Below are 25,851 nucleotides of genomic sequence, written 5' to 3'. Positions count from 1 at the left end.
AACAGGAACATATTCAAATCACAAATATAAGATTCTTAAATATAGCTCAGACCATCAACATCCTCAAATCCCCAATAGAATCCTCTAAATGTAACATAAAACAAGGCTCAGTCCTTAAACAGGGCATGGTTCAAAAATTTCATTATACAAAACTACATCCTAAATACTGCATGGCACAAGTCCTCAAATACAATAATATCCGCTAAATGTAGTGAGGACCAAATTTCAAGGTAACATTTGCTTTTGTACTGAAGACTAAAGCTGTCATCTGTTGATAATAACCCAGGACATCATTAGACCCCCATCTAATTTCCTTAATTTCTATTTATAGTAACTGTACATGAAACAGTTCCAAGAAAATAGATGTGTTTTTTGAATGCGAAACCACATGTCACAGATTCATTATATTTTGATAAACAAATATATAGTGGACCAATCTAAATTGAAAAAAGTTATGACAGATATTAAGAGAAACAGGCTTTATCGATGTGAATCATGGATGTTATATGACTAAACAATGTTAGAGGGGAGGGATTTTTTAAAACCGAAAAACATGTTGCATCTGGGAAAGGACAAATCAATAGCACTTGCCAAATTCTGAAAGAAGAATTTAACAGTGATGTAATACAGCGTTCATCATTTGTAGACTTCACAACCATTCATGACCATTCAGCGAAAGTTAGACATGTAGACTAGTTAAAGTGAATGTTACGCATAAATAATTTATCATATTAACCAACTCTAGGCTCTAATACTAACTTCTAACCCAAATGGACTTCACCAATTTGTGACAACAATTTTAACTACAGATCAAGTTAGTAGCAAAGATAAATGTATGTTTTTCACACAGTTTCCTGTAATATATAGGTTGCTCTTTTTATGCTTAGATTACGATTTTTTGCCACTTTTATGAGCAATAATTACGCTTATACCTCTCTTGCAGGGTTAGCATGTATGAATCTACCAAAATGCAGTTCAGGTTCACATTTAATACAATTTCCCTCTGATCAGGTTCCCAGGTAACCAATCGCTAGGATCAATGAGTACCAGGCAGAAGTTTCCTAAAATACTGACAGCTTTACTGAAGACATTTGACATTTTGCAATTATCACCGATAACTACTTACATACATCAAAGTTATTTCTTTGCAAATGTAGATAGGCATATGTACATTCCGCTTAACTGCTCAGGATAAAAACAAAAAATAACTTGAAACAAAACTGCCTATGGCAGTATAGTTTGATTGCAAAGGTGTACTAATTCTTATGATGTATCCCATGTATAATGTTACATCACTCGGCTGCAATTTAGTCAATGTAGATCAAAGATGTACGAAATGTAAGTCGAAGCAACTTAGTTCTAACTGAAAGGTGTATTACTTCTCATGATTCATCTGTACATGTTTCATGACTTGTAAGGAGTAGTGTAAAAGTTATACACAAAGCTTAATGCAGTCAATGAAGTATGAAATAAAAGACATGGTACCTATTCTGAGCTAAGGACTTGGCATTCTGTAGAGGTCACCCAAAATAACTTAACAATGAAACATAGGTCACAGTGACCAAGTTTTCATTGATGGCTATAGTATTCCACATGAAGCATTTACATACCATTTCATGTGACTTATACATGCAACAGTATCTCAGAAACTGACCTAAATGCAAGCCCTAACCTCAGTGTTGATGACAGACAGACAGACATTAATCGATCAGGCAGAATTACTTGGCAATCTGGCTTTTAAGTATGTAATAAAGGAATATTAGTAACAAACACCATCAAGAAAAACTTGTGTACTTACTTCTCATCTTCTAGCTCTTTATCTCTCTTCCTCTCTCTGGCTGACCTATTTAGCTTGCCACCTACAACAGAATTGCCAAAAGTGAATTTTTCTGAGCAAAAGGGGTAAAACAAAGTGTTTCCTATATAAATTTATTTCATTTCTCTATTTATATCTGATAACAAAGAGACTGGCTGTGTCAAAAACGATCAATATATGTGTATATATACACAGGGGTCATGCTACCAGGCAAAGTCGCCTAAAAATTGTAAACTTTTTAAACAACTTTGCATTGTGATTATTTTTAGAGGCACATTGTCTGACCATACTTTTTTAGATGCCCCCTCGTCTAAGCCAGGTTAGTTCTATGCAGTGTTGTAGCAAAAAGTATTCATCAAGCCGTCATTAGCTAGGCCTAGTTTTGATATCAAATACACTGACAAACAAACGCTTGAACATTCACAGGCATGTATCTTGCTAGCTGATTGACCATTAACCCTTTCTCAAGTAATTTAGCAACTATCAGTCCCTAATTTCTGCATGTTATCCTTTAATGATAAAAGCATACAAACTTGTGTTTCGGAACTTTTACAAAAGTATGTAAATAGCAATTTGTGTTTTAAGAACAGAATCGGTGATCTGGATATTTTAACTGCCTCTTGTACACTATTTTGTCATAAAATTAGTTTGAAACTATAAGTGAACCAGTAATGGGGAAATATATCGCTGTGTGTGGGAAGTACCAGTTTAATAGAGTGACTCTTTTCATAAATCATCATGCAGATATATTCATAAAAATATACAATTCACAGAAAGCAAAGCCTTGGTATTATGTTATTTAAGATTTAACTTTAAAATGGAATTATGAAGGTCAGAAATATATGGGACAATGCTATGATGTGGAATTCACAAGAAGCACTGTAAGGTCAAAGTTGTTTTCTGTTCTGACTTGACTCGTATTTGTGAAAATACAGAAAAAAGCAGCAAAGCAAATGCTATTTAACCAATGCCTAAAATTACTACAAGTACGTACAAGTATGTAGACAAACAAATAAACCAAAAATCTGCAATCCTATCAATGGATTGTTGAAATGAAGCTATACAAAGTGAGTGGTAACATTACGAAAAAACCTCTTCTAAAAATAGATGCACTCATATGTCTGTGTTGATTCGGTTGGAAAGAAGGGTTTAGTTCATATACCAACTATAAAGAAGCCATGTTTTTAATTTTCTGTATTGTAATGGCTGAATAGTTATGGTAATGTTTTATCCGAAACAAAGAAATTATGACGAACAGTATAATCTGAAGATAGATGTGCACTGGCCCTCATATACATGGCATAGGGGTTGTTTCAAACGCTTTTAGAAATCTTTCAAGTGCCATTGTTATGAACTTTTAGAAAGTATTTTTTTTAAATTGATTAACGGTAGTTGATTAAGCATTTTTACTAACTTGCAATTACAATAAAATAATATGGTTACTCATTTAAAAATTGTTACAATTTAGTTTCTATTATTCTCTTTTCAAGTCATATGGCCAAAATAAATGCAAAAATGTTCTACTTGAAAATAAAGTATTGCTTAAATTCAATGTTAAATGCAAATATGAACACTGGGAAATAGAGTGAATAATTCAACTAAGAGAACACATTATATATATATATATATATATATATATATATATATATATATATATATATATATATATATATATATATATATATATATATATATATATATATATATTGTTTTTGCTTCGTGTCCACTTCTCCCTGTTGAGCTCTCACTTCTACCTGGTCTGTCCAAAAGGAGAAGTCACATCTCAATTCAAGTCTAGCTTGACCCATATATATATATATATATATATATATATATATATATATATATATATATGTCTGCATCATCAATATCAAGCTGCCTTTACAATTTGCCTTAAGTTTCAATATAAATTAAAGAAGTTATTATGTGGAAATAAAAGTGGGTGGGTCTGACAATCAAGTCTATAACTCTGCTGAATAATGAATATCACTGAGAGTCAAATTCAGCATAGGTCTCAAAAAAATCATGCTGCCTACCAAAATTTGGATGAAATCTAATAGTAATCATCAGGGAAATTATTGTTCAAATACAAAGTGGATGGATCTGACAATCTAGGATTAAAAGATGATACAGAATGCTGACAAATGAATTTAGCCAATGTCTCACTAACACCAAGCAGCATGCCAAATTTATCAGAAATCAATAATAATTATGGAAGTTATTGTACACAAACAAATGGAGTCGAGTAAGTCAATCAGGGGGAGATAACTACACCGTGGTCTCATTAATATCAAGCAACATAAATCATTTGGCTCAAGTAAAAAAATATTCAATGGATCTATTGTGAGAAAAGGAACAATGGTAAGACTGACATCTAGGGACCATAACTCTGTTAAATTATGATGCAGAAAACTGACAATCCAAACAAGTCAAGGTGAGATATCAAGCTGCATATCAAATCTGGATAAAATCATAAAAAAATTAAGGACGTTATTGTGCAGAAACAAAAGTGATAATTTAATTCCATATGACAACAACATAAAATACCAACAGCCAAGATCTCGTACAAACCGCATACAAAATTTAACTGAAGCAGTTTTTGTGCAGAAATGCAAGAGGAAGGGTCTGATAATCAAGGGCTATAACTCTGCTAAAATAACACAGAAAGATGACAACATCTCATCCAAAGGTATCAGCCCTATCAAGCTGAATACCAAATGTGGCAGAAATCTTATAATGATTAATTGAGTTTTTGTTAAAAGTAAAACATATGGAAGGAAGGCTAGACAGACATTCCCCAATTTGAAGCCATCCTATCATTTCTAAAAGCAGGGAAACAAATCAGGCCTTCACATCAAGCCGAAGCAATACACACTGCTGCAAAACAAGTGATATTTATGTTGATGAGTAAATGTAGCCGCATAATGATTCAACCAAAATATGAACAAAATCTAACAAGGTGTTTAAGAAATAAAAGCAAATGAAAAAAAAATCAAAACCTTAATACAAAATTTTCTGATTTTGCCCTCCATCCAAAAGGTCAAAGAGGTGAACACATATGACACAGAATGATTTGTACTGGTGAACAACAGGACTGATGTTGTAAGGCTAACTATGATATACGATTATCTAGGCTACCAGTAACTTACCCCTAGCAGCATCAGCCAGATACAATAGGACTGATGCTGTAAGGGTAAGTATGATTTATGATTATCTAGAATACCAGTAATTTACCCCTAGCAGCATCAGCCAGGTACAATAGGACTGATGCTGTAAGGGTAAGTATGATTTATGATTATCTAGAATACAAGTAACTTACCTCTAGCAGCATCAGCCAGGTACAATAGGACTGCAGCTATAAGGGCCACTGCAAAAGAGAAACAAATAAAATAACATAAGCTGATGCATGTACCTATTTTTTTCTTCATTGTACCTTTTAGTCATACATGAATATGCCTCTAGGAGATCTAGATCCACATATCATATTAAGTTATGTGTTTAATGCACATGGTTCGATACGTTCATATGCCAGTTTATACATGTGCATCCCAAATGGAAATGGATTCAGCAATACCTTAATTGATGTATAACTTCTGTATAATAGTTATCCAAACTTTAACAAGTGGGACAAAGAAAAGTCTTCCTCTTGACCCATGGACCCACCCAAGAATATAACCAAGGGTCAAAAGGTGGTATAGGAAAGTATGGGATCCTATGAGTATGCAATGCCATAATTCTCCAAGTGTGAAGTGAACTGGATGACAGTTTATTAAAAAAAAAAATAAGCAAATTTTTTTTTAACCAACTGTGTAATGGTATCTTATATGACCAAAACATGTTTAATAGTCGTATATTTAGGCACTATAGTTGACTCTGGAGATAATCCACCCATGGGACTTAATCATCAGGACCTTTGCTAAAGACATGTGCTCCTAAACTAAATTTACCGTGCACTGTCTTTTCAACAGACTGATTCTGACCCTGACCTTTCACCTTTAGACCCTCAAATCATTTTCTTTCTTACCCTCATTGCAAGACATCCATAAAGTTTGTTCACTGGCCCATTTTCTTTGAGACACAATGACCATGAAATCTGATTTGTTGACCACAAACTCAATAGAGTACTTCCTTAACTTAAGTGAAAGTCATCCACTTACTTTAATCAAGGTACCTGGTCTAAAGATAAAATTATTATGGGAAGACAGAGACTTTTTTCTTTTAGTCACAGTGACCTTTGCTTTAACTGACCCCAAAATGAATAGGTTTCTTTCTTATCCAAAGTATGAGCATCCACAAAACCTAGATGAAGTTTAATGGTCAAGAGTTTAATTTTTCTGCCTAAACAATTTTTCAATTTTCATCCAGTGACCTTGATCTTTGACTTTTTGATTGCTCAAATTAATAAGCTTCTAACATTGAACAAGTGCAAGACATTCACAATGTTTAGTCTAGATATGTGATGTAGAGTGATAGGTATTGTGCAGCAACTTATTTTCTTCTTTTAGTGACCTTCGCCATTGACCTTTAGAAACCAGAATCAACAGGCTTTTTCCTTAGCCCAAGTGAAAGACTTCCACAAATGCTACTGTACAGAAACCATTTTTATTCTCTCAGTCAGTGACCTTGACCTTCTGACTCGAAAATCAATTGGCTTCTTCACTGCTCCATATGCAAACTATATATGATATTTGGTAAATGACAGCCAATGGAGAACTTGGTCATTGTGCAGAAATGAAATAGGGAACTGACTGATGACCAAACAGATATCAAAGCATGCCATGCTCTGCATTATGGCCAACATATGAAAAAAGTGTTGTACATATTGGTCCCTGTAGCCCTGTGTAGGTACATGACCCAGGGACATAATACATAAAAGCAGGAAAAGACCTATGTGGCCATGTTACATTCCTAATACAAAACAAATTGGATAAATGAAGACTGAAATAATGTTTAGAAGAAAAATGTTAATCAAATTCTTTCCTCCAAGAAAACCTCCCCCTTCACCATGTATCTCCATCCAGAGAGATAAATAAATAGTTAGCTGAATATGGTCAGCATGTGGTCATTCTATATTCCAAACATGAAACAAACTAGCAAAGGGGCCCTGAAAATGTAATTGATGAAAAAGCTGTACCTGAAACTTTTAACCAAAATGCTTCCACAACATAATTATTAACAACAATATATTCCAAAATAAGAATTTAACTGATGTGATTTCCTATACCAGTTTGGAGGCTGAAATTCGATTCCATTATTAATTCCAAAAAATATAAAATTATTCCAATTTGAATGAAAAAAATTCCAAATTATAATTTTATTTATTTTAAAAAATGTGTGCTTTACCATACCAACTTTGGCAGAAAAATTACAATAAGTGTTCCAGCAATATAATGAGTCAAAGAATCTTAGGTAACTAATTATTTAAATGGTCAAGAATATTTCATCTGTAAACTTTGGTAAATTAACCATAGAAAACATGTTCCAAATTTCCAATTTGGTCTTTCACATGCAAATATTCCTAACAAGAGGGATCCTGTGCATTATTTGAATATTTTGAAATGCTAGAAAAGTCCATGAAGAGGATAACTATAAACAATAGGGCAATTACTATGAAAAGTAGTCAATAAGGCAATTACAGTGTGACCCCGCTATAACACACTAGTTGAGAGCCATAGAACCTGAGTTATAAACCAAACTGTATTATAAGCAACCAGGTCAGTTAGCTGAAGAAAATAATGCATGTACCCACAAAAAAATTGCAGGGGAAGGAGAGTTAGGTAACTGTTGTTGTTGTTGTAAGGTTTAACACCATTTTTCAGCACACGATAGGCTATACATGGCGGCCAGTATTAATGGTGAAGGAAGAACCTGGGAAAACCCCCGGAAAGAACCACCAACCCACGAGAAGCTACTGGAAAGTTTTCTCACATACCCACATTGGCTGAATCCGAGATTCGAACCCATGCAGACAGGTGAGATGGCAGTGATCCGTAACAGAAAGCACTTTAGACCACATGGCCACTGGGGGCCCCAGGTTAGGTAATAAATGCGGGCGCAAAGATATGCTTCATTGGCACAGTTACCATCTTAAATTGATGCATATTAAATGAGAAATACACCTGTAGTGAAAACAGATAATATTTTACTTTACTCAGAGAACCACGCATTGGTACATGTACGTGTATGATATTTATATATGCATGTCTAATGTATAGCATGAATAGAGTATCTACACATTGTACTCACCCGTGAATCCACAATACAAATAATTCCATCGAAAATATGCACACACAGAGATTTAAATATTCAATAATTTTGTCACAGGTCATATACGTCTGAATAGCACAATCATATAATGAATGATGAAGCACATTTACTTTTCAGTACGTACCAAGGCAGTGAAAGTTAGTTTGCATTTTAAGCCACCGCTGGTGTCATTCATAAGCATAAACATTTTTCCTGCTAAAAGGAAACTTTCACGGAACAGTAAACATGTTTCAGTCATGTTGGGAAATGAAACAATCCATCAGATTTCATTGCTTTTATTTAAGTTTCGTACTGACTTCCTGTGAAGAAAGGTTCTTTGTTTTTATTGAAGACTGTAGTCGGCTTTCTTTGATGAAGGGTGCATGTGTTATTAAAGTCACCGTTAAAGGACAGCTTTGGAGAACCAAACAAATGCCCATTTCATATTGTAGTATGTTTTCATAACAATCGATGCATCAAAGGCAATCTGTTTTCTTTGAAATTTCAGCAAACTATTTGATAGGGGTACATTTTTAAAAGGAACTGGCTGTCGTTTCGACAACTAGCTATTGTTCCTCCCTGCCTATTGAATAGACCAGATCTTGTTTTGGTTGTTTTTTTTGACATTTGTGGTAGTGGAGTGGTGCTGCCTTCCATGCATGCATCAGAAATTAAAAAAGGGTCAACGAACGATAGAGATGCATGTGTTCTGGTCTGATGACAGGGATCACTACAAAAAAAGTGAGTGTTCTGAAGGATTTAATTTTGAGTGAAAAGAGGAATTTTACTTAACATCCACACATAAATGTCAGTCTATGTAAATATATTAATTACTAGTGAGCAGCCGAAAATCCGCCAAAAGATAGATTATAAGATAATGCCTCGTCAGGTTAATCTCTGATACCAGAAATGTCAAAAACAAAAAAGCTGATATCTAACAACATACAGTATTCAAGCTAGATGTCAACATAAGTGGATTATGATATAACAATGCACTGTTAAGATGGTTTCTCAATACAGTCCTACCCGTTTATGTCGACCGAGGAAATATTGTCGCCATATGCGAATGTCGAGATAAGTGTTTGGGGGGGGGGGGGGGGTCTGAAAAAAACGATACAAGTTAAATTCGCCAGTAATGGGTGACCTGTCGTCAGTGAGTGGCATTTACACTTTGAGAAAACAAACAATGGAAATTTTGAGTACATGAAGACAAAACCAGTGTGAAATACACTTGTATATTGACAAATTACATTTTGGTTATCTTTGTGTAATAAAATCCACAATAAAATGTTGCATCAGTCACATCCTGATATGAAAAACATTCACTCTGATATTCAATGTCAGCATTAGCACATGGTTGCATAGTTGTTATTTACATGCTTCAACTACATGTACTTAAATTGGCTTAGATTTTGGTCAGTCTGTTCCCATCTTATTGAGGCTACCAAGGGGATGGGGCTATTCACAGGGAAATGAAAACCTGTCAACAAGTTGGTTTAAACAGTACATGTATTTAGTTACAGAAGTCATCATGAAAAGTACACAAAAGCGAACAAGAAATAAGCGGCTGATATGAATACACATGCTAATGAGGTATTAAAAGAAAATGATTCTTACAGTACAATACTGTAACAATGTCAGCTCAACTGGTATACATTTCTCCCTGTTTAGCTCTCACTTCTCCCTACATATAATTCTCTCAAAATACAAATACATGTAGCAGTAAAAGAGCTGAATGACAAATACATATACATGTAATTGAGATTATTATCTATAGCATAATCAATGCATAAAATTACAATAAAATTTAATTTATTTATCAGGGACCAAACAAAAGCCTGCTTTTTTATCCGACCGCGACATTAAAGCCTGGTGGCAAGACCAACTAATTGTTGAATAAAGTACAAGTTGGAACTGGCCACTTGCTGACATAAATGATTAAGCAGGAAAATTAAAGCCTGGCAACATGATCATCTAATTGTTGAACAAAGTACAGGTCAGAACTGGCAGCTGATCAACATAAATGATTAGAAAACAAAGGATTTGTTCAAGCTGGGACCAAGGGCTTCTGTCGCCAATTTTTGGTAGTAATAGTAGACCAAAGGACCGAGACTTTGCTTTTTTGTCGAAATAGGCGGCTTGTCGATATAAGTGGGTAGGACTGTATGGACTAAGAATTTGTTTATGTAACAATATATAAATTTCAGTGCATTGTATATCAAGTTTGCTGCTTCCTTTTTTGGGGTCTCTGAATTTCTCCACTCCAAGCCAATGATTGTATACACAAGTTTAAACACCCAACAATGTCACCACTAAAAAAAAAAAAGCCAGATGGTATATTCTGCCGTTAATAAGGAGAAAAAAAATCATAAATTGCATACTATTTTTGGTACATTTAAGAAAAAACTATTTTTTCGTGTAAGAGAAAAATACATATAAAATTTCAGGAGTCATGCCATGATTGTCTTGTATTATTCATACATGATCTCTTCCCCAAAATGATAATAAACCTTGTACATTTTTTTTCCTCATACTTTTAAGAAAGAATTTTTTTCATGTTCAAGAAAAACACAGGTATATGAAATTTCGGAAGCCACAATACAACCATGTTATATCCGAATTTGTGTTACAACGGAGCATAATATATATAGTGGGGTTACACTGTACTATGAAAGGCAGTCAATAGGGTAATTTCTATGGAAATTAGTCAACAGGGCAATTACTATGAAAAGTAATCAATATGGCAATTGCTATGAAAAGTAGTCAACAGAGCAATTACTATGAAAAGTAGTCAATAGAGCAATTACTATGAAAAGTAATCAATATGGCAATTGCCATGAAAAGTAGTCAACAGAGCAATTACTATGAAAAATAGTCAATAGAGCAATTACTATGAAAAGTAGTCAACAGGCAATTGCTATGAAAAGTAGTCAATAGAGCAATTACTATGAAAAGTAGTCAACAGGACAATTGCTATGAAGAAAAGTAATCAACAGAGCAATTACTATGAAAAGTAGTCAACAGGGCAATTGCTATGAAAAGTAATCAATATGGTAATTACTAGAAAAAGTATTAAACAGGGCAATTGCTATGAAAAGCAGTCAACTGAGCAATTGCTATGAAAAGTAGTCAACTGGGCAATTGCTATGAAATGTCCCCAATCTGCTGTATTGGCTGGGCCAGTAAGTTCAGTTGAAATGATGATGGAAATCTCATACAAAAGCTAAGTGTCAGGACCATGGGTCACTGAACAACAAGTGCTGGAGGAACCTTAAACCTCCATCACCCCTCTTTCACACATGTTCTCCAACACACATATATACATACACTTACACAAGCATCCACACCCACCCACACATAACAATGCAGCAGTGTTGGAAGAGACATAATAAAAACATTATTTTCTTATCTTCAATGTATTCAAGAAAAAATTGACCAATGCATGTGATTAGATCATGTAGATGATAACAAGAAACATAGGAAGGTAAATGAAAGTCTTCAGAATTTAAATTAGAAATCTATATTCCTCAGTACAAACCAATACAATTTCAAATTTCGAAATCTATATTTCTCAGTACAAAACAAACACAATTTCAAACTAGAAACCTATATTCCTCAGTACAAACAAATACAATTCCAAATTAGAAATCTATATTTCTCAGTACAAAACAAATACAACAATTCCAAATTAGAAATCTGTATTCCTCAGTACAAACCAATACAATTCTAAATTAGAAATCTATATTCCTCAGTACAAACCAATACAATTCCAAATTAGAAATCTATATTTCTCAGTACAAAACAAATACAATTTCAAACTAGAAACCTATATTCCTCAGTACAAACAAACACAATTCCAAATTAAAAATCTATATTTCTCAGTGCAAAACAAATATAATTTCAAATTAGAAATCTATATTCCTCAGTACAAACAAATACAATTCCAAATTAGAAATCTATATTCCTCAGTGTAAAACAAATACAATTCCAAATTAGAAATCTATATTCCTCAGTGTAAAACAAATACAATTCCAAATTAGAAATCTATATTCCTCAGTGTAAAAAAAATACAATTCCAAATTAGAAATCTATATTCCTCAGTGTAAAATAAATACAATTCCAAATTAGAAATCTATATTCCTCAGTGTAAAACAAATACAATTCCAAATTAGAAATCTATATTCCTCAATACAAACCAATACAATTCCAAATTAGAAATCTATATTCCTCAGTACAAACAAATACAATTCCAAATCAGAAATCTATATTCCTCAGTACAAACCAATACAATTCCAAATTAGAAATTTATATCCCTCAGTGTAAAACAAATAAAATTCCAAATTAGAAATCTATATTCCTCAGTGTAAAATAAATAAAATTCCAAATTAGAAATCTATATTCCTCAGTACAAACAAATACAATTCCAAATTAGAAATCTATATTCCTCAGTGTAAAATAAATAAAATTCCAAATTAGAAATCTATATTCCTCAGTACAAAACAAATACAATTTCAAATACAACAATTCAAATTCAGACTGCCATAGAACATACTCTTTCCTAAGTAAAATAAAACACTGTATTTGCTGCAAGTTTGTTGTCCAAAAATTTGAAGACAATAATTGTTTAAAACTGAAAACAATATACAGAAATATGCAATACTTGGGATATATATATATATATATATATATATATATATAGTTTAATTTCTAAGTTAACAAAAATTAAGGGTTTACTTGGGTAACCTTAATAGCATGAGAACTAAAAAAATCTGGTTGGTAAGCAGGGTTGTTCCGCCACAACATCCCTTGTGTAGTCCAACACTTTCTTCTCTGTTTTTACACTTGTTATTTTAATTGTTTTTTAGGTGTAGACCATGAAAAGAGTATCATTCTCTCCTCACCCAGTCATCAGCATCGTTGTAAAAACAAAACTTGTACATCTCAATGATGCATTTAACAGCCTTTTTGTATGCATACATATACACATAATTTTCAGCATCAATTTATAATACAATAAAACTGAAAAATAAACAGCTTTGGATTTTAAAATAAAAATTCATGGCAACTTACAACATAACCAAGCAAGGAAGAAGACTTCCAGAATGAGGTATCCACTTGAATCCACTATTATCCCTGCCACTAAGGATATGACCGCTAGGCCTAAATTCTGAATGGCTTGCATACTGGAAAGAGAGATTTAAATAATGAATAATCCAAGTAAAAATTGTTTCAGTAGACTTTTTTTTATTCCTTCTTTCTCTTGCAACAGAGATTTTATAAGACATTCAATTTAACACAGTTTTAGCAAACAGCTACCTTCACAATTTAGTGGAATTTGTTGACTTGAAAAACTGTGTTTTATTTCAAATACTGTCTCTCAGTGTGACACTAAAATCATCGAAGGTAAAGGCACAAAGAACTATTAATTCAGTCTAAAGATGAAAATGTTATTGCATCCTTTAACACACACACACACATATATATATATATATATATAACATGGTAATTTTGTATTAAAATCACAAAGACAGCATTTCATAATAAACTGCTTATAATCCCTCCAGATGAAAAATAAGACATTTATTAAGAAGTGGTATGTCACAAACAAATGCAAAATTATGCTTGCTTTCAATAAATTTACAATGTATTTTTACTAAAACTTTCAAACTTACATGCCATAGGCAGTTCCAAGTTGATGATTGGGCACCATCAGGGAGGCCACAGGCCAAAGTGCACTGGCTAGAACTGAGTAGGCAAGACCCATAATGCTCTGAAATAAAAACAATCTCTACACTGATGTTTGTCTGACAATGGCAACAACCTAAACATATTGAACTAGTGTAAAAGAATCAATTCATAGCGATCTACTTTCTCTTTGGGACAGGGCACAATTATGTTGTTGTTAAATTTAACCTGGACATTACAAACCATCTTTTGTAAAGGGAACTGCATATCCCTAATCATTTTTGAATACCTAACTGGTAGTTTGGGTTACCATAGCAACATACTAGGGAGACTAGTATATTCCTTTTCCTATTCCAGGCTTTGTTTCAAATAAATAAAGAATACACTGGTCATGGCCTATAAGCCTATCCCAGAACTTTGGTAATCTGGTGTTGTACCAAGTCACATGGCTCTATATTCAGCTGTACTTGACAAATTGTCACTTTATTTAAGCAGAAAAAATGTCAACATGCCGTTAATCTAGGGTGTGGATGGATGGATGGACAAACACTTGTATCTCAAAATAACTGCTATGTTAAGGTTACATCAGAACATGCTCGACAAAACAATATATTTGATCATCATTTGGACTCAAATCACCATTTTCTTTTCAATTAAATATTTCACACATTTAGAGTTCATTCTGAATATTTTCAACATGGGACAATTTTTTGGTCTTAAATGTGCAAGCATACCATCCAAACAAAGAGTTTTGAAAGGACCTATACTTTGATTAAAAAATTTCCCAAAGCAAACCAACAGTATTACTTACCATTGCAACATATGGATTTACAAAGGTAAAAGCCAGGAGTGCATGACAACCAAGAGTAACAAGTGTTCCTAGGATGACCCAGAATATATTCTTGCCTGTCCTGTCAATTACAAATCCAAAGAAAGGGGAGGCTACTGCTGATATAATGTACACCAAACTGAAACAGAAAAGATCATATTATAACCATGACATTAATTTGTAACATATTTTATACACATTTCCCTCATCCTTTTATATATATATATAAACATCTGTTGGCAATATCTCAAAATCTGCCTTAAATGGGAATTTGCACCTTTGGATCTCAATTTGGTTGCCTTGACAAAGGTTTGGAGTTGGGGTAGGGGTAGGTTCAAGGTCCAGAACCTTTGATATTTTTCTTTTCATACATCTAAACTACATATGCATTGGTATTTAATATCCTTTTCCTTATTCTCCTAACTCCCCAAGCTGATTTGAAGATACGGAATACTCTGTTATCTATATTTATTTACATAAGAATAATGTTTTAAGGGTCTTTTGTAAAATATGGGGGGGGGGGTTCAGAGTAAAGATAAAATGAAATGGTGCAATATTTTCTCTGTTTAACTTCAATGTTAGCATGACCAATCATGGTTCTTAGGTGCTAAAGATGTACTTATTGGTAAAGAAGGACAGTAATTCTTTATTAATTGTTCAGATAAAGATGGTGACTATAACAAAACAATTCTCTTGGAAGTAGACATGTGGACAATTAAATTAATTTTGATATGTTGATTGACATAATAGCATTGGTAACTTTGACATTACTCCAGTTCCATACGATTTATGTCAAAATACCAAAATATACCTGATCTTTTTAAGAGTGCTGAATGACAAGGAACAGAAATGCCATTGTTGTAAGCAACGAATCTATTTAAAAATTTTATGTTGAAATTACCTTAAAAGAGGGAATATGAATATCAGGTGACTTATCAGGTATGAAGTTATTCCCTTGTAGACCAATTCAACGTTCCATAGTTTAAATTCACCTTGGTTTTCTTATGGGGGGGGGGGGTCACAAATTTTTGTCAGACTTGTAGGTAAACAATCTAATATTCAAGTAATAACTTTTAAGTTGATAATTCAGAAAGAATATTATATTTTGTTTGTTCAGTTATTCATTTCAGCTCTAGTTGTTGTTGTTGTTATAGGGTTTAATACCATTTTTCAGCACAATATAGGCTATACATGGCAGCCAGTATAAATGGTGGACGAAGAACATGGGAAAACCCCGGAAAGAACCACCGACCCACAGAAGCTACTGGCAAGTTTTCTCATGTACCCACACTGGCTGAGCCCAAGATTCAAACTAATGCAGACAGAGGTGAGATGTCAGTGATCCATAATGGTGAATGCTTTAGACCACTCGGGGCCCCTTCAGCTCTTGTAAAACCAACCCTGAAAAGCAACTTTTGGGTAACTACCTAACACCTAGCCTGGTTATCATACAATTTAATCTGAACTTAAAGCTTCAAGTTTTGTGTCAGCCAATCAAAAATGACTTTACTTCTGAAATGTCATTTTGGACTGGATAAAGGTTAAAACTCACTTGCAAGCTTAGCTGCAGAATTTATGATTTCCAGGTCAGATTATTATTGTGCAGATAATTTTGCTACAAAATGTAATAACCTCTTCTAGGAAACCACCTTTCTTGAATGACCATTTTTTCTTCATAGAAGGGATGGTCTCCTGGCCTGCCTACCCTAGCAAGACCTTCTCAGAAAGTCAGTCAATTTTTTTTCATTAAGTTGGACAGGTTTCAGTAAGAAGTAACAAAACATCATGTACTACAACTGTCAAGCTGGAAATCATGCATTAAAAAATCCAGAAGTGTCATTCAAGACTGATGCAGCAACAGTTGTGTTCAACTCAAAAATTTGTAAAGCTTACTTGAACCTTAAATACCTCCAGTACAGTTTCATAAAATGCAACTCAATGGCTTCTTGATATCTCTCAACTTCATGTAATCCTCAATAACAAAAACTTATGTGGGCTGCAATGGTAATCATCCTCCCTGCCACATGACATATCAATATGAGGTTCACTCCAGACTTTTTCCTTTTTACTATTCTGAACTATGAATAACTGTATTGTCCCTTTTGTCCCTACATGTTGCTAAAGACAAAATAATCAACAGCTTGATCATGTCAATGTTTTGAATCACAAAATCCATGCAGTTTAAAGCGTCTGAGGTACTTCAGTACAGTTAGTCTGGTTCCTTAACAAATTCCACTGTAACTAATATGAAACCCAGATCTGAATCAAACACAGACAAGCCAGTATTCAGATTTTACCACAAACAATTGTATTTCTGTAATTTGTGCTTTTATTCTGTAAGTCCATATTTTAAGGATATTTTCCATTAGACTTACAGCAAAATTGTAAGGGTTGGCATGTCTGGGTCTTGCCATGATGGGTTTTATTTTATTATGCTAATACATACAAAAACAGCAAATGAGATCTACCTCTTCAAATCCTAACCACATGCATTGCTCTTTGTTTACTAATGTGTTTATTTTCCCCACTGACATGTTAGCACACAGCACACTTTTGAATAATCTGCCCAAAAACCACTTCTTTAAAAACTACCCAAATCATCAGATAAACCTATCTGGTTTTTACATATAATTTGTTTTTACATTCAAATTTTGCAATAAGAGATGGAACCATAACAAACATAAGAACTTGTATTTTACTTTTAGCCCTAAGTACATCCAGTATACGGAACCTTTGTATTCATCTAATCATACAAAATCATCATAACAATTATCACCCTTGCTTAATCAGTGTAGACGATGAGGACAGAATGAGAACTGATTGATGGACAGTTGGACATAACTGATAACAATATACAGTGACACCATAATACTGATAAAGGGAGGCTTAATACATTCCCTTTTATACTGAGATAATTTCAATGCCAAAAATACATCTACCCCCAAAATGGGATCCATGTTATATGAGGGACTCCACAATACTGTGGTGGTTTATTCTGAGGTAAGGACAGTGTCAAAACTACATTTACCCCTAAAATGGGACCAATGTTCACACTCATGTCATATGAGGGACTGCACTATACTGATGTAGGTAGTGTCAAAATTACATTTACCTCTAAAATGTGATCCATACCCACAATCAAGATAATGAGGGACTGTGCTATATGGGGGCACTTTATAATGAGGGACCAACATGTCCAAAAAGTAGATATATTTTCAACTTTGGTCATATTCAGCAACCACACACATGTAATAAGAAAAATTTATGAAACTCTACCTACCTGTTGACATTGTTAGCTAGTGCTGGTGAGAAACCAAATTTCATTTCAAAGAACACTCTGCAAAGGAATAAATGAATTTTTAATAAAATGTTTACCTTACAGTAAAACTGCAGATTATCAGACACTGACACTGCAGTCAAAAAACTTACTAACACATTCTGACATGATCAGCTACTTTGAGGCATGTGTGTGTGTGACTTGGATTTTTAAAGTAGTTTTAACAATTTTTCCAGTCATATCGCTATGATGTCTGCAATGTGGCAGTTTATAGTGATGTCTAGCACTGGGGCATCATGCCGCAGACATGTAGCATGATGTCCCACCCACTCACATTATCCTGACACCAGGCTGTCCAGTCCTAACACTAACCTCTTAATGCTGAGCGCCAAGTGAGGCAGCTGTTAGTATCATTTCTGTAAGTCTTTGGTATGACTCAGCCGGGGATCGAACCCACGACCTCCCACATCCGAGGCAGACGCTCTAACCACTAGGCCACATATCCTTATTTCATATGTATATTTTTTGTTATGAATTTGCAAGTATTGGAATGTTGCCAATTTTATGACTAGTCCTATAAAAGTTTTAGTACCCGACTGAAAAATCTAGGATAGGATCAACTGTTCTGTTAGCAATATTTTGAATTTTCCTTCCTTCCCTCACATCCACTGCAAAAATCCAATGGACCTGTTTTGACAATACCTGAAAATCATGCTCTCGGGTTATCTCGCAATTCCAAAACATGGATCTTACTGCTGGGAGATTTACAAACAATCAACATGTCAGAAGGTGAGGAGCATATATATTACTGTCTAGAGGATATACCTGTCAAACAACTAAAAGAAATCTTAAACCCAAACAACAATAGTGGACAAAGGGCAATGCTAGTAACATGCACCTACACCCTAATTTGCAGGAAAAGGATGCCTCAAGTTAAAAAAATAAGTGAAAGTGTGGTGTTGACATCCAACATTTCACAATCTGTTAAGGCTCTCTGAAAATGTTCGTTGGACTGGAATTTTTATAAAAAATATCAGCAATGAATTTCCATCAGATTTATGACTATTTAGAAGTGATCAAAGTAACACATTTTGAAAAAAGAAATTGCATTTGCATTTTTTACTGAAAGGGATGTCACTGAGATTAAAGTTTCAAGGAACAAAGACCTTCCTTGTTTATGTGAAAAGTGATTGCATCTATGAAATATAAACTATCTAAACTATAGAATAATGTTATTTTAAAATAAAATCTCAAAACTAAAGAATAATTTTATTTAAAATAAAATACCCAAACAAATGAAAACTGTTATCTGTTATTTAAAATGAAAAAACCTAAACTATAAATTTAAAAAAAAAATTAAATAGGAAAATCATGAATTAATGTTATTTTTTATTAAAATACCAAACTACAGAATGATGTTATGTTAAATAAAATACCAAACTATAAGGATAATGTTATTTTAATTAAAATACCAAATTACAGAATAATGTTACTTTAATCATAATGCCAACAAAAAAAATATGTTATTTTCAATCAAAATTGTTTAGATAATTGTCAGACTTATTTCCAGGATTCTGAAAACCAATTTATGTAGACATTTTCTGGGTTTGAAACTAACACTAGCCCATTATTTAGAGTCTAGTCGATTTTCCTTCAGACTACAATTTTACACCGGTATTAGTTTTAAAGGACTAAGAAAAATGTTATTTTAAATTTCAATTCAACAGAAAGGGTGAGGACAGTGGCTGCCTTCTAAATCTACAAGGATAGTGACTATTTTTAAACTGATTATAGTTACAGTTTATTTAAACTACACACTTATAAACATGCTTTGATAGCTAAACTGGATATACATCTAAACATGATTTGACAATATTATTAAATCTTTTTAAAAAACTTGCTTAAATTGATTTAGTGCACATTAAGATAAAATAACTCCTAAAACAATTTTTTTTTATATATAAAATCAATATTCTAAGAGAAATTTTTCATTTGCTTGGCTGTGTGTGCATTTGCTTTATTTTAAAAAATAACATATTGGGTATTAGGTTTATTATTATTATTATTTTTATTATTGCTCATATTTCTTTATCAGCACTCTAAGTACATATCAATGATATAATAATTCTGATTTTCCAAAGTCGATCTCTACTTCCAAGTCAATATAAAGAACATTCACCCAGCATTGATAGTCTCATTTTGATTTTTAGCACTGGATATCAGGAATGGCAACTCATCCAAAATGTGTATTGTGAAAGGGTTCCATTATTATTGCTTGGACTACACAAAAATGTACAACTAAGACTTGTATTTCTTCTTCCTATTCACTGACAAACCCTGAGAGCAATGTGAATAAACTGTGTAGATAATAATAGGAGATTAAAACATGGCAGATTCTTTCTTCATGTTTTAATTTGTGCTTACGACTAAGCCTGCATTTTCTTGTGAATTATAATAAATTATATGAAACAATACATGTAGTGTTTGTTTTCAAGCTCTTCCTTGCATTTAAAGCATGATTAGTTTGCTGTTTGACTTAAGGAGTAGCCTGATACCATCAAGTGTACATTACATAGCATAGGGTCTGGATTTTTCATTTGCCTTATAGTTTTGTTTTTCTAGATGGCACAAAGATAAACAGAAAGATTTGCCATCCAAACATAAATTGTACCATGGTAATATACTACACTCTGATTAGTACTAATTAAAATAACAAGCTTCTATTACAAGTAAAACTAAATGCTATACACATTTTTTTAAAATGGAGCTGAATAAATATGGTGATATATTATCTTAGGTTCTTTTTTTTCTTAAATATACTTCTGTAACAAAAATGAATATTATAATTATGATGTCTGTGTTATGTGTATCTATACTGTGTCTTTAACTTTTGGCCCATGACTGTAGACTGCAATGATCTATAAATAGATTATTTATTTATTTTCATGTTCTATATATTGAACCTTCTGACAAGTTAGGGTAATTTCCCATTGGATTTTTGAGTCAGGTGGGTTGTGTTGAGGGATAAGTCAGGTGGTTTGTGTTGTGGGATTAGTCACATAGGAGGTATTTTGACTTTAATAGAGTTGCAATAGAGTCATGGAGATATATATAAAGAGAGAATTGATTCATTCCCAGTTCCTATTTTCCTGTGTTCTTGTTTTACTACTGTTGGGTCTAGGGACTTATGCTATGTAAAAAAAACCAAAGTAAAAACAAACAAAAAACTTTCAATTTTTCAAAATATAAATTTATTTCCCAAAAATATAAACTCCAACAAAGTGAAAGAATTAAAAATAACTTAGTGTATGAACTCATAGAATATTATTCTAAATTGTACAATCAATTTCACAGTAATCAGGAAACTATCCAATGGTATTCCAAATGAAGGTTTTAATGTGCTTAAGTGCTAGCACCACTGAAGAAACAGTTCTCATATCCAAAAGCTTTTACTTCAATGGTAATCCAATAAAAGTAGAATATAAGTCCTTGAATGTTTCATGTAATCTACAGAATAATAAAATATTCAAGTCCTTGAACAATTTCAAAATAGTTCAGCAAGTGCTGTCCATTCTGAATGTATGTTTTCTTCTCTGCAATTTCAACAAACAAATTATAAATAAATCTAACTTCCTCTCATGACTCTTATAAAAGTTGAATATAAATTGAACAATCCTGACACAGCCGCATAATTCTCTTATACAGTCACTGTATGTGTATCAAATTAAAAAAATCTGAATCACTAACAGATACCCAAACATTTAAATTATACCGTGAAATACTTAACAATCGTCTTCTGACCTTCTCTAATTATTGAACCAATCAACAAGGGCATGCATGATAACTCTACAGTAAAATACATTTCTAGTATCATGTGATCTTTTTGTGACCTCCATTCAAACTAATGCGTGGCATACTTGACCAAAATAGTTGTTGATTTTGACGTGGCAACTGGCCTTGATTTATGAATGAAAATTTCACAAAATATTGTACATGTACTTTCACAATAATATAAACAAGCCACTAAATTAAAGAATTAAAATATAAATGTCAAAAACTCAAAATGAGTTAAATAAATGCTATATTATAAATTAATATATATTACAGATATCCATAACAATATCAGTCTGCAGATGTATTTAATGTTGTGTTTAGATATAATCTGACAGAAGTCATTTGTTTGGATTATTCATTGGAAGTATAAAAGTGCTCATTTACTTTGGACTAAAATATTATTATGGGATTATTGTGAATTCATTTAAAGGAGTTTTGGACAATGCCATTGTGAAACATCAAGACTGTTGGCACTTTAGCATATTCAAGGATACTGGTACATCAGCACATATGAGACCTGAATTTATTCAGAACATTTTTCTTCTATACTTGTCATAAACCTTTTAGGATTATTTTGGATTTAATTCATAATGCTAAATTCTTATATTTTCACTTTATGGCTTCAAGATATCAATTATTTGTTAAGTTTTACAAAACTTGTTGGTTTAGCTTCTTTCTGTTACTAAGTTTAAAACCATAGAGTCACAACAGTAAAATTGTTAAAGTTGATGTTGTGGATTTAAAGCCATTTTTCAGCATATGACAGACTATATATGGCAGGCCAAAACAAAACGGATACCAGATAAATAAAAAGCAAATTGTTTAAATTAATATTTTCTTTTAGTTCTCATGTATTGATCAAACTGAGATGGTTAACATTAAAGCAGTACTTACAATCCAAGTCCAATGAATGGGAACACTGCCACATAATATGCAACGCATATGACTGAAAGCAACCAGAAAGTGATGGGAAAATCCTTTACGTCTCGAAATTTGATAGCATCCTCTGAAAATAGGGCAGATATTGAGTTTTTCTTGGAATTAATATATAAATATGAGATTCATTAAAATATTAAATATTAAATGAGTTTTGTTTGCACTCATTACTTTCTCTCTTATTCACTCAATACTGCAGGTACATTAGACAAAACGGAGCTGTGGTGGCACAGTGGTTAGAGTGCTGGACTCAAGACCGAAAGGGTCCTAGTTCAATTCCTACTATTTGACCAGCCTGGATCAGCTACAATGACGTATCCCTGGGCAAGGCAGTTACTCCAATTGCCTCAGCACTAAACAGATTTTTATTACTGTGACATAAAGCATAATATTTTTTATTAATGATTTTTAAAAAACAAAACAGAAAGACAAACAGAAATTATTACAAAGAGTGTCCAGTTAATGATGACAATTTCTTTTTTCAAATTTCAACCATAAAGTTAAACTATCCACAATGAAACCATTCTCTAAAATAACCAAAGACCCTAGTATGCACACAGCAACTTAACTTCATGAAAAAAGCTACTGTACCAATTATAAAGATAAACAAAAAAGTTTTCTGTTTATTCACTTCAAGGTATCACCCACGTTTCTTTAAACACAGTGCAATTGGGTCTAGTTTTATAAACTGTTTTCATATCAAAATCACTTCCCATTAAAAAACTGAAAATCCACCCCTCCCCCCAATAAGAAAATGGTTGAGCTGGAATTCTTCATCTGTGTGAAAATCCAGGATAAATCAATGCCATTGCACACCTTAAGGACCAACAAATATTATTCTTACATTGGGATTTATTCATTATATGTCTAAGTACCGGTATACTGAATTCATCATGAAAAAAAATTTAAAGTGAAGGAAATTTCTCCTTAATAATACTGTTAAATTACAAATGTGGAACGCAAAGTAATTTCAGATTTAATTTGTTGTGCACTGACGTGACAACACTAGTTCCTCAAGTGAGGGTGCCACATTAAGTTTTGGTTTGGAGCTTTACAGCACAGCAACACAAGTAGGTTATTTAGTGGCAAGGCAGTTGGAGTAAAATGCCCTGCTCAAGGATACACTACAGTATCTGACCCAGGCTGGTTTGAGTGGCTGGTGTGGAACCCACACATTTCAGTCATGAGTGGAAAACTAACCACTGATCCAATGCAGGTCCCACACCAAATTAAGTAATGTCACATTTAAATTGATGCCACTTATTGTGACAAAATCCTGATGTCACAATTCAACTGATGCCCTTTATTGTGACAAAATCCTGATATCACATTTAAATTGATGCCCCTTATTGTGACAAAATCCTGATGTCACATTTAAATTGATGCCCCTTATTGTGACAAAATCCTGATGTCACATTTAAATTGATACCCCTTATTGTGACAAAATCCTGATGTCACATTTAAATTGATGCCCCTTATTGTGACAAAATCCTGATGTCATATTTAAATTGATGCCCCTTATTGTGACAAAATCCTGATGTCACATTTAAATTGATGCCCCTTATTGTGACAAAATGCTGATCAGTTATCACACCATTCACATGCTGGCAGAAGCCTGGTTAATTTTCACTTTAAATCACAATCTGAGATGATGATTGCCAACCAGGGAAATTAGGTACCAACAGATAAAAAAAAAAAAGTGTGATTAGGGACACTTATTGCTGCAAAGAAAAATTCCATGTGGACCATAGAAGAATGACAGAGTCTTTTAGAAACATTATAAAACAAGACTATATGTACAGTTATATAACTGTATTCTTTGCATTCTTTTAATTGTCCTCCAAAATGATTCTGGCTCTTTTCAGCTTTCTGTACTGTTCTGATTATAATTGCACGTTATATGTCGGAAAGTGATCTTATGTCACAAATTACCAGAAACACTGGAAAGGACTGAAATCCCTCGATATCCTGGAAACTGATAATATATTAAGAAATTACCAGAAAAGACTTAAAAGGATCAAAATACTCACATATGGCTTCAATTTATGCCAAATTGGGGTGGGGTGAGGTGGTATTAATTTCTTTTTATAGGAAAAATTGTCAGTTTTGTCACTGGTGGCATGATTAGTGAACAGGCTTACCATTATTTGAATTGTCATCATTCACAGGATCAAATAATGAGGTCTATTAATGCAAATTATCACAAAAACTGACCATATTTCCTATTATGAGACTTGAGACAGGTTGAATTATCATCATTCACTTGTTCAAGTAATAAGGTCTACTAATGCAAATTGTTACATTAATAACCACATTTCATATTATGAGAATTAAGACAGGTTGAATTGTCATCATTCATTGGATCAAATAATAAAGTCTGCTAATGCAAACAGTTGCATCAACTGACCATATATTAGGAGACTTAGACTGCAAATAATAAAGTACCTGATGATACAGTGGCTCTTTTGAGAATTCTGTCAGCTCTTTTATCAAAATAACCTAGAACCAAGGCACATATAAGGGAAAGAATACATGTGACACCACCTGCAATACACAAAATTAAAAAAAAGTCATTAATGTGAATATTATTAAGAAAATTACAACGGAAATTGTTTCAGTATAAAGGTAAAAAACCATGTTTTGACAATACATGGACATTATGAGTAACCTTCTGAAAGAATTAAAAACACATAAGAAACTGTCTTGAAGAAAAGTAGGCATTGAAAGGAAATGAATTAGAAATGGATACTAATCTGTCTTGAAGACTGTTGTTGTTGTAGGGTTTAACGCCATTTTTCAACACATGATTGGCTATACATGGCGGCCAGTATTAATGGTGGAGGAAGAACCCGGGAAAACCCCGGAAAGAACCACTGACCCACAAGAAGCTACTGGCAAGCTTTCTCATATACCCACATTGGCTGAATCCAAGACTCGAACCCACGCAGACAGAGGTGAGATGGCAGTGATCCATAACGGAGAGCGCGTTAGACCACTCGGGGCCCCCCTGTCTTAAAGAAATGCATGCAATAAAAGGAAATGAATGATAAACATATAGGAAACTGTCTTGAAGAAATGTAGGAATTAAAAGGAAATAATTTAAAAATCAATAGGAAAATGTCTTGTAGAAATGCAGGAATTAAAAGAAAATGAATTAAAAACATATAGGAAACTGTCTTGAAGAAATGTAGGAGTTAAAAGGAAATAGTTTAAAAATCAATATGAAAA

At 33.1% G+C, this 25,851-nt stretch overlaps 1 protein-coding gene across 1 annotated transcript in view; it reads right to left on the bottom strand.

The window, feature by feature from the left end:
* Positions 1-25,851, bottom strand: part of LOC149769841 (lysosomal dipeptide transporter MFSD1-like) — a 51,766-nt gene that overhangs the window by 5,092 nt on the left and 20,823 nt on the right. The window contains exons 6-13 of the mRNA XM_089949759.1: positions 25,069-25,167; positions 22,582-22,693; positions 17,857-17,913; positions 14,559-14,715; positions 13,735-13,832; positions 13,133-13,245; positions 5,136-5,183; positions 1,799-1,859 (exon numbers count right to left, since the gene is read on the bottom strand). Of these exons, the coding sequence (XP_089805885.1) occupies positions 1,799-1,859; positions 5,136-5,183; positions 13,133-13,245; positions 13,735-13,832; positions 14,559-14,715; positions 17,857-17,913; positions 22,582-22,693; positions 25,069-25,167 (745 nt within the window). The remainder of the gene's footprint in view (positions 1-1,798; positions 1,860-5,135; positions 5,184-13,132; positions 13,246-13,734; positions 13,833-14,558; positions 14,716-17,856; positions 17,914-22,581; positions 22,694-25,068; positions 25,168-25,851) is intronic.

Source organism: Sinohyriopsis cumingii, unplaced genomic scaffold, assembly GCF_028554795.1.
Source record: "Sinohyriopsis cumingii isolate HCF-2022 unplaced genomic scaffold, ASM2855479v2 utg003239l, whole genome shotgun sequence".
NCBI classification, from domain to species: Eukaryota; Metazoa; Mollusca; class Bivalvia; order Unionida; family Unionidae; genus Sinohyriopsis; species Sinohyriopsis cumingii.
Note: the sequence above shows the minus strand (reverse complement) of the source record. Positions and strands in the feature narration are given on the sequence as shown.